This window comes from Muscardinus avellanarius (genome assembly GCF_963383645.1).
Source record: "Muscardinus avellanarius genome assembly, chromosome: 2".
Taxonomy (NCBI): domain Eukaryota; kingdom Metazoa; phylum Chordata; class Mammalia; order Rodentia; family Gliridae; genus Muscardinus; species Muscardinus avellanarius.
This window is the reverse complement of record NC_137787.1, coordinates 94,597,317-94,610,381: the sequence shown is the minus strand read 5'-3', so window position 1 is coordinate 94,610,381 and position 13,065 is coordinate 94,597,317. Positions and strand designations below refer to the sequence as shown.

General features: G+C 35.4%; 1 protein-coding gene across 1 annotated transcript in view; it reads right to left on the bottom strand.

Moving 5' to 3' along the window:
* The window catches only part of LRP1B (LDL receptor related protein 1B), a 1,956,425-nt gene that overhangs the window by 320,684 nt on the left and 1,622,676 nt on the right, over positions 1 to 13,065 (bottom strand). Inside the window, exons 44-45 of the mRNA XM_080689945.1 lie at positions 2,996 to 3,188; positions 2,232 to 2,357 (exon numbers count right to left, since the gene is read on the bottom strand). Of these exons, the coding sequence (XP_080546071.1) occupies positions 2,232 to 2,357; positions 2,996 to 3,188 (319 nt within the window). The remainder of the gene's footprint in view (positions 1 to 2,231; positions 2,358 to 2,995; positions 3,189 to 13,065) is intronic.

Here is a 13,065-nt window from a genome sequence, read left to right as displayed (position 1 = left end):
AAATATGTTTTAGATTATGCAAAAATAAATATTACACGACACAATTTTCTGTTGTTTCTAGAAACAACAATGCTTTTTGGCTCTCTTTTCATTGACTTCTATGGCAATTACTTTAATTTGGTTTGCTATTCCTATTTCTATTGTGGATATTGGTGAAGTTAACAGTTTTATGTAGAATGGAACTATGAAACTGCCTACTGTTTTTTGTTAGTCGTTATGACAACAATTGGTTTTCCCACCTTTGCCCTGGGCAGGTGTTAGTAAATGGACTTTTAACCTTTTAATGATAATGTTTACATTTATGAACAGCTCTGGGTGAACTCATTTCTGGTGTGGACATAAATATGCTAGAAACATTCTCATTTCTCAAAGATGGATTTGACAAAAAGAAGCCAAAACTTGCTTTCCAATCTCTGTTGGACCACAGGATTTCAATGTTAATGCAGAACAGATAGAGTCTGCCTCTATAAAAACTTGTCACCTCTGAGGACTCCAGTATCACTGTATAGTTCCATGGGGATGTAACTGTGCTTGTTTAAAATGATAGTTTTTTTCTTGTCTGACTCATCCCCTCTTATCAATAGAAAGAAGCAGGTGGCTTAGTCAGAACAGTTGTATATAAACTATTTTGCAGCAACAGGCCTCCTGTATACAAATAATAAACCTTGCTGTTTTAACCAAAGGCAGTGCCTTAATTCTAGCCTGTAGTGACCTGTGAAAGAAACATGAGTGATTCTAATGCATGACTGATGTTCAAGCCTCACAGCTGGCATCAGATCTGGGCCATTACGACTAAAACCACAAAGGCAAATTAAGAGTGTTAAGCAACTGATGGAGCAATTCAGGGATGTGTTTGGTGACTGAGAAATATGGGGATTTGTGGCCCAAATTATTAATGTTTGCTATTGGGATTTAAAATCCACTGACCAATTGTATCACTCTCTCATCTGTTTTGGCACAGTCTTAAATAAAATAACTTATTTTTCACTTTTGCTAAGAGGTAACTTTTTGGTTTACAGTACCAATTAGCAAAGAGATAAGATATGCAGAAGATAAAAGAGAAGATCCTCCTGGCACATAGAAACCAGAAGTCTAAAGATAAAAATAAAAATACTTATTTTTATGATCTAAACCTATTCTGCTCGGCTTCTTTTCTCTTTCTTTCTTTCTTTCTTTCTTTCTTTCTTTCTTTCTTTCTTTCTTCTTTCTTTCTTTTTCTTTCCATTTTTTTTTGTGTGTGCGTAGTACTGAGAATGGAAACCAGGGGTAGTCTACCTCCAAGCTACACATCCAGCCCTATTTTTTATTGTTTATTTTGAAACAGGGTCTCACTGAGTTGCAAAGGGCCTCACTAAAGTAGTAGCTGAGTCTGTTCATGAACCACGATCCTCATGTCTCAGCCTCCACCATGCAGGGATTACAGGTGTGCGCCACCACTCTTGACTGCTCTGTTTATTTTCTAATGTGAAAATATAATTGGTGAGGATCAAAATGAAGAGGATTGTCAAATTGACACATTTTGCTTGTGAGTTCACCCATTTCCAACAACATGCGCCTGTTCCTATTTTTCTCATATGCAAACAATCTTAATGTTGAAGGGAAAGTAAGCAATTTTATGTTACATGATAATTTTTCATAGCTAATTCCGAAGACTTGAACAGTTATTTATTTTGGAAACAGTTTTGGAAATTTAGCTGTTAATAAGTATATATTGTAATGGTACTAATTAAAGATTGCAATGCCTTTGGGAGGCATAAACATCATGCAAGGCTGTGATGTTGCATTTTTAATTAACAGTTTGGAAATGATTACAAATAAGCTGCACGAGTTGTTCTCTCTCATTTATACACTGTGATGGACTGTGAGTGGTTTTACGGCAACACTACGGATCTACTGCCTATATTTTGCTTTATTTCAGCTTTAATTACTTTTGTAACTAATTCTCAAAGTCACAGCCCTAAGTTTTTGGATGATCCTTGTGCACACTGACTTCCCCAGCTGGCCTCAACTCTTTCCAGCTCATGATCACAAGAAACAACATTTATCACTGTCTTAGTGCTGTAACAAAATAAAATAGTAAACTGAGTATTTGTAAAACAAAGAAATAAGCCAGCTGACCTTCTAATATCAGAAAAGAGTGTGACTTCATGAATACACAAAACTAATTTCAGTAGAGATGTGTGCCATTGTGGGCAGACATAACGACTTACGTTTAGATTCTCTTTACTTACTCACACATCTGTTGTCATCTAGCAATATCCGGTCCCCCCTACAGGAACAATTCACTCTCCCATCTGGTGTCAAAAGGCAGAGGTCATGGCAACCTCCATTAAGTAATGCACAGGGAGAAAGTTCACCTGAAATGAAGATTTTATTGGTAAAATTTTGTAGTGAGTACCTATTCTCAGTTAGATATAGGCAGATTGCAAACTGCTGGAATGCCTCAGCCTCTCAAAGATGCCTTATAAAGGACATTCAGAACTTTTGAAAACCCTAACATTCTAACAGTAATAGAAAAATGCATAACAGTAATAGAAAAAGGCATAACATAAATCATTCCATCTTTCTACTTTATTTGTCAAGGATACTATGACATCAAATGATCTAGTCCCACTAGAAACCACATTGACACAACAGAGGGCAATTGTGTAAGTACTACAGCAATGGAAGAGCTTTAAGCGCAAATGCAAAGCATATCAAGAAGTACCACTGTCCTGGAAACAGCTCAGTTTGAATATTCAAAGAGTTGAAGAGTAGGAGAACTTGGAATAGAATTCCAAAAAATGAATAATTAAAAATTAATTGTTCCTCAAGCGATAAGTACTCTAGAAGTTACTTAAGCATCTCAGAGAATTGCAGTATACTGAATAGTTAAATCCCAAGCCCCATCCCTAAGAACTATGAGGAAACAAATTCCAACCAAGTATTACTAGAAAACATAGATAATTTTTGAGAGATTCTAAAATTAGAAAATAACTTTCTTATTGTAACTTACAGCTATGGGTGTCATTAGCAACAGCTATGATTCCCATTGGCTGGTGTGGGATGTCGGAGCGAAGAACTTTGGTGTCTCCTCCTGTATACTTGTTGGAGCGCAGAATAGCTCTTCTTCCCCAGTCTGACCAGAAGATATAATTATCATAAACTGCCAGACTGAGGAAAGTCCCTGGCCCAGATTTGACAATCACCTGAAATAAATTATAATCGTACAATAAAGATATGTCCTTACATTTCCACATTCATTTTTACTCCCAGAAATAAGGGATTAAGGTTAATTGTAAATATTCAGTAGAAATCATCAGATTAAAATTATATTTCATTATATATGCTTCAGAGTTTACTTGAAATGTTTATTCATCTCTAGTGTTTGCCATGGCTTAGTTTATATTTTAAGTGTATAGGTTGAGTATCTCTTATACACAAAAATGCTTGAACCAGGATTTTCAAATTTCTAATTTCTTTAGAAACATTACTTTATTTCAGATATTATAAAATGGTATTTATAAGATGTTCTTTGGCAAATTAATGACAAATATATCAGTAAACATAAGAATAAACTCACAAAAAGACCAATAGGTATTAAAATTAACTCTTGACAAAAGTACAAAAACCAAAAAAAGGGATTTTTGTAAAAAATTTACTTGAACAACTGAATATGCTTGTGCAGAAAACCCTATCCTATATGTAAAATTAACTGAAAATAGATAATAAACCTAAATATAAAATCTAGATGGGTGTGGTGGTCCATGCTTGTAATCCCAGTACTTGGGAGGCTGAGACAGGAGAAATGAAGATTTATGGCCAGGCTCAGCAACTTGTGAGGCCCTCTACAACTTAGTGAGAATGTGTTTGAAAATAAAAAATAAAAAAAATAGGGTTGGGGTGTAGCTCGGAGGTATACTGTCTCTGGGTTCAACTCCCAGTACCACAATAAATAAATAAATAAATAAATAAATAAATAAATAAATAAATAAATAAATCTATATTAAACTCAAAAAGTTCTAGAAAAAAAATATAGCCCTTGGATTAGACAATGATTTGGGGGTACAAACCAAAAGAGGATTATTTATTAATTTTTAGTAAGGTAAGCTTCATCAGAATTTAAAACTGCTAGGTGCCTGAGACAAAAGTATTTCAGATGTGAAGCCAGTGTGCAGGAACTTGTTGAGGCACTGCTTTAAAATAATAAATAAAATAGAGCTTGTAGTGTAGCTCAGATGAAGATCCCCATCCTAGGTTCAACTCCTGGTATCACTAATATTGGTGAGGATGTGGAGACGTGGAAACTCTAATACATTGTTAATGGAATTGCAAATTAGTTCAACCTCTTTGGAAAAGAGTATGGAGGATACGCAGAAGAATCAGAACGAAACCACCATATGATCCAGCAATGCCACTTCTGAGTATGTACCCAAAACAAAGGAAACCAAACTATAAAACTAATGCATGTGTATCTATGTTCATAGCCCTACAATTCACAATTGCCAAACTATAAAACCACCCAAGATGCCCATCAGTAGATGGATGGATTACAAAACTATGGGATATATACACAATGGAATTTTTCTCAGCCATAAAGAAAAGCAAAATTACAGCATTTACAGGAAAATGGATGGAACTAGAGAACATTATGCTAAGTGAGATTAGTCAGTCACAAAAAGTGAGACTTGGATGATTTCCCTAATATTCGGAAGCTAGGGAGAAAATGGGTCACTGGAGGAACTCTAGATGAAGAAGAGAAACTATAGATGAGCAAATAAGGCAACCTAACTGAGGGAGATGGGAGGAGGGAAGATGGGAATTCCCTAATGTACATGATGTAGATTATCAAACATCAAAGTCAATCACTAAGCCAAACATGAGAGGGAGGGAGGGGGAGGCAATGGGGTGGGATTTGGGTAAGGACTAATTGAGGGCTTTGTGCATGCATGACTCTACCATCTTGTTCTCCATTAAGATGTATAACTGCAGTGCATCAATAAGAAAAAAGAAAAGCCTAAAATATGAGAAACAATTTGCAAATCATAAATGTAACAAAAAAGAACGTGTATCCACAGTATACAAAGAAATCTCAAAATTCTATAATAAAATAAAACTATAATTAAAGAATAGGCAAAATTTTACTTTAATAAAGAAGCTACTTTACTAAAGAATCCACTAAACAATACACTTGATGAAGAAAGACACATACATAGCAAATAAATATATTTAAATCTCATTGATATTGATAACTTTTAGAAGAACTGAGACTAAAATAAATGACCATACCATAGATGAATATGGATGTGGGGAGACTTGTAGGAATATAAAGTGGTATAATCAACTTTGAGAAAAATTCACATTCCCTTAAAAAGTTATAAACACAGCTAGTCAGTGATCTCTGCTTATCCTCTGATATTCATTTACCCAAGGAAATGAAGACATGCATTTATATAAATATTTGTATACAAACATTCACACCAAATTTATTTTTAATAGGAGCTAATAGAAACCATTGAAACATCTATTGCAGAGGAACGTGTAAACAAATTGAATATATTCATATGTCAAACATTCTCTCCTTAGGCAGACTATAGTCAGGCTCCTCTGAGTTCTTTTCTAACTAGATCCTGCCCTTGGCATGTCCTCAAGGACCCAGTTTTAGCAAAATTTCTGCTAAAAGAATTTAGCCAGAATTTCTCACCCTTGATATCTGGTCACCCTAAATATTTGATAAAATTCTTCATTTTCTTATATCCCATGATGAAGTTTGATCACCTTGAGCTACTTTCAGCATGAATCCTATTAAGTTAGTTTACCTCGAATCCTCCCTTATCCCTAACGTTTGAATTTGGTAAAATTTCATCTCTATTTCTCATCCTATGCTATAAATTCTTTCTCTTACTGGTTGTATTCAGAGTTCAGATGAACCCATTCAACAAAATCCTATTACCATAGTCCCTGTGTCTATTAAAACAGTACTGAATAAAGTGTTCCCTATCATTTTCATAAATGTCATAATTTTTTTCTTCAACACATATAATGGCATGCTGCTGAGCAAACAAGGATATGAACTTCTGATGTGTATAACTGCATGGACATACAGGGATGGACTACAGGACAATTCTGCAGAATGACAGAGGTGGGAAAAAAATACATTCATAGAAGATGTAACCTACTTTCTACTGAACAAACTGGGTGTTCCCTGGGGATAGAGAGGGGAAGTAGTAGGGTGAAAAAAAGATAAATGAAGACACTTATGGGGGTCATGAATTATGCTTAATATTATCATTATCATGAAGGATTTGTGGATGTTTGTGAAAACTCTTTAACATTTTAATGTGTGTAGTTCAGTATATGTTCGTTATACCTGAGATATAACTAACAAAAGTGAAGAGTATGTTAGTTATACTTTTAATTTAAGACTAGAAAATTCTCAAAACTACTTTTAGAAGTAAGAACAAGCATTGACTGCAAGTGGGTTTGGGAGGATATGATATAGCAGAAATAGATATGCTTATTTTTCAGTAGTTTTACTGAGTTGTCGTTTCTAAACCTAAACTGTAGGTAGCTTTGCCAAGGAGTTCCACTCAGTTCTTTAGAAAGTCGGTGAATTATCTGGGCATGGTGATGCATGCCTATAATCCTAATACTTAGGATGCTGAGGCAGGAGTATCACAGGTTTCAGGACAGCCACAGCAAGTTAGCAAGACCTGAAACACTGCTTTTTAAAAAGTTGAGAATTAAAGAAAAAAATGAAAGAAGAAAAAAGAAGAAAGGACTGGGGTTTTATCTCAGTAGTAGAACATCCCTGCATTTAATCCTCAGTAATACACACACACACACACACACACACACACACACACACACACACACAGGAGGAGGAGGAAAAAGATGTGGAGGAAAGGAGGGAAGAATTATACATTTCAAATATACCAAAGAAATGTATATGAAGTTGCCCCTGAGTCTGCAGAAATTTCCAAAGACATCTTTAAAGGCATTGATGTAGTTTATCTGGTTTTATTTAGAAGAAATTTGTGCCTTCCTCCTTCTGACAGATGCATGAATGGAGATACCATGGCAGTCATGAAGAAGTGGGCCACACCTTACCAGCCCCCTAAGCAGGAGGGCTGGTTTAAAACTACAGATTCTCATTGATCTCCATTTTGTAATTCACTGCCGCAGTGGATGAGCCACAGAACTGGACCTCAGAACAACTATGTGCAAACACTGGTTGGGTTTTATTTAACAGAGCAGATGAGAAAAGATGTTTCACTGTTTTGAATTTTATCTTGAGCATCTCTATGATGGGCCTGATAAAAACCTGCTTCAATAACTTCATAGTTTTATATATGAATTTGTATTCATATATATGTAAATAATATTAACTTTTGTGATTTTTTGGCCTGAGAAATTCTTTTATTTAATGCACTTTCATTGGTGCATTATAGTCTCACATCATAATGTAAATCATGTTGCTAGTGATATGCACACATACAGCACTTGGTGAGCTTTCCCTTGGCTCTCTCTCCATCTCCCTTTTACTTACACAGGGTGCTGAGATTGACATTGGTTGGCTGAAGAATTATTCTAAAGGCATTCTTTTTTATATAAACATCAAATTAAGAAACCAATGAAATATCTTTGTGTACATTAATGTATCAATTTTATGCTTTGGCCTCATTGTTAATATTACAAACAAAAATAATTACTGGTTACAGAGAAAAGCTAATAATAAAGAAAATGGAAATCTTATAGGAATGTTAGCTGCACAGAAATGGTTATGAAGTAATAAACATTTGGAAAATCAAATGCAAATTTAAAGTGTATGCTATGATTCAAGCATAGTAAGTACTTATCAGTGTTACCTCATTGAACCCTTCAAATCATTTCATGAGACAGGGGTTATTACCAAGTTTATGCATAGATAAAGGAGCATAGGATACTGGAGAGATTTTGCAGGTTGTCAAAAGTGATATACTTCATTACCATTGGGGGAAGGAATTTGATACGATATAACTTTAAAGTATAAAAGCTAATAGTTCTAAAAGTGCACCTTATGCCAGGTACTAATACAAATGTTTTATCAGTAAACTGGGAGAAACATGTGATCTTTATGTGTATCCAAAATTTTAGGAGCAGAGAAAGTAAACATTTAGTCAAGTTGACAAAGTTACACCCAGGGTTTATATTGTTAACTATCATATACTGTCTCTAAATAATTTCCTCTCTTTGTGTTCCATATTGCCTTCTTAGGAATTAATACATTCTATAGCTAAAATATTTATGGACTACTGAATTTCATTTAGAAAAATATATAACTTGAGAAATATGGTAATTTACAAAATATGTTCCATCGCTCATACGCATCCTGTATCAAATTCTAAATTATTATAAAATAATTAACAATGTCATCTTCTTGATTTCCCCAAGCCCTGCCTCATTCATTCCAAATTAAGTGCTAATTACCCTATTATTAAAGCAAATTCTTCAAATTTTCCTAGTATATAAATATTTTCTCTTTTATAGAACAATATTTAGAATATTTAATGTGCATAAAGATTATCTGGAGATGTCGAAATTCAGATTCTGGTTTAGTGAGTCTTGATGTAACCTGCTATTATACATTTCTAACAACCTTCAAGGTAATGTTATTGCTGCTTTGGTGACCTACTTTGAGTTGCAGGAATCATAAAACAGAGAAAAATGTAAAAATGAAATACTCTTACCAATCAGATAATGTTCATTGTTTTGAAATAGTGCATATTTATTTTATATTATTCTTCACAAGTTTATATTAGAATGTATGCTTTTGTTTTAACTTAAAAATGAGTTTATGGAGCCAGGTGCACTCCTGTATTTCAGTAGTTGGCAGGCTGGGACAGAAAAATTTTAGGTTTTCAATCAGTCTCAGCAACTTACCAAGACCATCAGCAACCTAGTGAGGTCTTGTTTTAAAAAAAGAAACCACAATGTGCATGTAGCTCAGAGGTAGAATGCCTCTGGGTTCAATTCTCAGTACCACAAAAAAACCAAAAAATGAGCTAATAAGACTTCTCTGCCAGAGCAAATGGGATAAGCATACCCTTCTCACTCATTCCAACTTTCTGGCTATAGTATTGCTTTAGTAAGAAGAGAAGAAATAGTAATAGGTAATTTGTTAGCATAACATGGAAGAATGAATGGGGGGATATAAAGTGAAATTTTTTTATTATAAATGATTGTTAACCTAGTTAGCTTCTGGTTCTGCCCCGTGATTGACAAACTGCATTTACAACTTACTCCCAAATAGTATAGTTTCAATGACCTTTTATTTTCCAGTAGATTCCCAAGTTGCTAGAGAATGGGGACCAGGTGGCTGCTCTAGGTTAGCCCTGCAAACCAGGCTCAAGGTGGAGGATGATAACAGGAAGAAGCCACATTTCAGGCATTCTGAGTGTTGAGGCCTTGGCCAAGCACCTGCCCTTTGGGTCTAGTTGTGCTAAGGCTTTTCAATAATCTGTTTTGAAAACTGTAACTCAAGAGAAGCATTTTAACATTGAATTAGGGCTTTTCCCATCTGTCTTCTCCTTCACCAACTTTGCTACTCTTCTACATGAACATGATTTGTCAAGCTCTGTGTCTCTGTATTGTCAGGAAGAGCTCTGGACTCAAAGAAGGAGAGATTAGTTAATAAGTAGGAAAGGGAAGGAAGAAAGAAGGGCTTTGGGTGGGGGATAGATACATGGTATAAACACCAAGAAGAACAGGGAGCAGGAAGTGCTGGAAAACCACCCAAGGGCCAAACATGACTGTCTCAGACTTCTGGGGAAAAGCACCTAAAAGGAGCCACCTGGTGAGGGAGGCAGTAGAGGCTGAAGTGCAAGGCCTTCCATCTCGGAGCCAAGTTTATGAGTTTGTTTTATGGCAAATACAATGGTCAGCTATTCAGGTTTTAAGATAGACTGATGTTGCTACTGGTTTGTGGTTTTAAAGGTTATTCTGCTTCTGGCATAGAAACTAGATAAGATAGCAATAAAAAGTGTCACAAGGAGGCCACTTGAGATCACTGGCATTTGTCCAGACAAAGGCTAACACTTTTGATATTTTGCGCAAGAGAGAAAGGTGAAGGTGGAAACAATTGTTAGTTCAGTATTTAGAAATGAAGGACTCCATAATTCATGTCTTACCGTGATCCATGGGGCATTTATTCATTCATTTTTCACTTACTGTGTTTTATCACCAAAAAGGAGCTAACATTTTATAATGCTTATATTGTATTGTAAAACACATACTTTAACTTCACATTAATTCATGTGGTAGATATTATTTTAATCTGTGTCCTACTAGTGAGGATTGAACCTTAAAGAGGTTATATAATTAGCCAGGTGTGGTGGTGCACACAGGTAATCCCAGTACTTAGGAGGATGAAAAAGGAGGAATTCAGGTTGAGGACAGCCTGTTTCAAAACAAAACAAAATAAATATAAAGGTCTGGGGTACAGCTTGAATGTAGAATACCCCTGAATTCAATCCCCAGTAGCACACACACAAAAAAAGAAAAGAATAAAAAAGAAAAAATTTATATGAACATCCAAAGGTAACAGATATTTTAAGTGATCTGAAACTATTTTAGTTCTATAAAACCCAAGATATGTATTCATTTTTATGTATGGATTTTGCCTCCGTAATAAGGACTAGGAAAATTGTGATTTAATAGTAGATGTGTATATGCTATACTGTTTTGATTATTAAATCTTTACCATTTCAAGTTAGGGAGTAGTAATTTCTTTGATTTACTCTATCATATTTAGACAAAGCTGACAATAAATATAGTTTGATTGAATAAGAATGGCAGTTTTAGCAGTTATATACAAATAGGAACATTCATTCTTTTATGCCTAGGGAGTCCTATGGAAAAGAAAATTTTCCTACGTTACTACAAAAAGTCCATTGTAACAACTTTTTAAAAATTTTAACACTGCTTGAGTCTAGTAGTTTAATTTTCAATTTCTGCTGACACATTTAAAGAGGAAAAAGTAATATTAAACTGAGTTTATAAATATGTATGTTGCTTTAATAGATGCCACTAAGAATAAAGCATCCCAAGCCATTTCATTTCTGATTAAAGTTTAATTACACATTCCTGTCTCCATGTTAAACTATTTTGTCAAAAGTTCACAAATTCCACACTTGGCAAATCTAGGTAGCATCTTGATCGCCAGTGTTGCAAATCTTTGCCACTATGTTGTACAGCAGTATACCATTAGGACATAATTTTGAGTCACATTAACCTTGGGCTCTAAATAGTTGATGTTTCAAAATGATAATTCATGTTCATTCAGAAAACACATGTCTTGATGCAGTCACCTAATCTCACATGTATCCTCATAGATAAGCAGTTAGGTTGGTTTTATGGTGATGCTTTTGGACTTAAAAATTATGTGTCAGAAACTCATGGTCACAAGTCATGTGCCTTTTGCATCTTGACACTTCACTGGTAGTTTCTTGGTGGAAGCACTGAATCCCGTCAAGCAATACAAAAGTACTCAGTTTAATAAGGCAAACATCACATTTACTATGCCCAGATGTTAAATTGTAAAACAAACTATTTAAAATCCAGGAAATGGAAGGGAGGCTTCCCAAACACACTGGTTGATTCCCTTCTTGATAATATCATAAATGATCAATATAAGAAACTATACCCTGGATCCTGCTGTGGCTAGGCACACAGAGTGTCACAGATTCAAAGTGATAGTTGCAGTTGAAGTTGCTTTACCCTTGAAAGAACAGTGATGTGATAAACCAGTAACTTACCACTAAGCAACATTAAATATCAGAATAGATGATTATGTTTGACTTTACTAAGGGAATGAATAGAACAAATACAATATGTCTAAATGCCATTAATGTCTAAACACATTTGAAAATAACAAACTTCAAAGAAATCGCATATGAGACTTCTCTGCTGTATCTTTTGTGCTTTTTAAAAAGGAAAACATACACTTGCTAATGTCTCCTAACACGAAATCTTCTGTTGGTCTTCTCAGAAACTCTTCAAACAGAAAAATCAGTGCTCTAGATAACTCACTGTGTTAGCTTTTCATTGTTGTGACACTTTAGAAATATAACCTGAGGGAGGAACAACTTATTTTGGCTCACAGTGTTAGAGGATTCAGTCCATTGCTGGATGGTTGCAAGGCAGAAACATGGGAGGAGGGTGTGGATCAGCTGAAAAGCAGAAACAGAGGAAAGGGGCCAGGAGCAGGATACAGTTCCTGAGGGCACTCTCCCAGTGACCCGCTTCCTCCAACCATGCCCCACCCACCTACAGTCCTACCACCTCCCAGTGGTATATTCAAGTTATTTGTCTATCAAATGGATTCATCTACTGATAAGTAAGGTCGCAGCCCTCATGATACCTTAAATTTCTTTTCTTTTCCTTCCTTCTTTCTTATTTTTATTATTTATTTATTTATTTATTTATTTATTTATTTATTTTGCGGTACTGGAGAAGGAACCTATCTCCAGGTCCTGTCTCAGTCTCCTGAATGTTAGAATTACAAATGTGCGCCACTATGCCTGGCAACCTTAAATTTTTAAAAGTTTCACCTCTAAACCTTGCTGCACTGGGACTAAGTCTCCAAAACACAAGCCTTTGAGGAATATTAAAGATACAATCCAGAACACTAATTTTTATTTATTTATTTTTGTTTTTGTTGTGTTTGTTTGTTTGTTTGTTTTGGTGGTACTGGGGTTCCTGGAAGTCCTTTTACCTCCAGGCTACACTCCCAGACCTATTTTATATTTCTTTTATTTGGAAACAGGGTCTCTTAAGCCAGAAAGGCTGGCTCCAAACCAGTGCGATCCTCCTGTCTCTGCCTTCTAAGTGCGGGGATTACAAGCGTGTGCCACCACGCCTGGCAGGAACACTCACTTTTAAAAAGCAAATACAAAGGCCTAAGTTTCTGTTACTCTGGGCTTCTTAGAAAACCACCATATCAGCCAGGCATGTTGGCACATGCTTGTAATCCTAGTAATTAGGAGGCTGAGACAGGAGGATCCAGGTTTGCAGACAGCCTCAGCTACTTAGTGAGGCCCTCTGCAA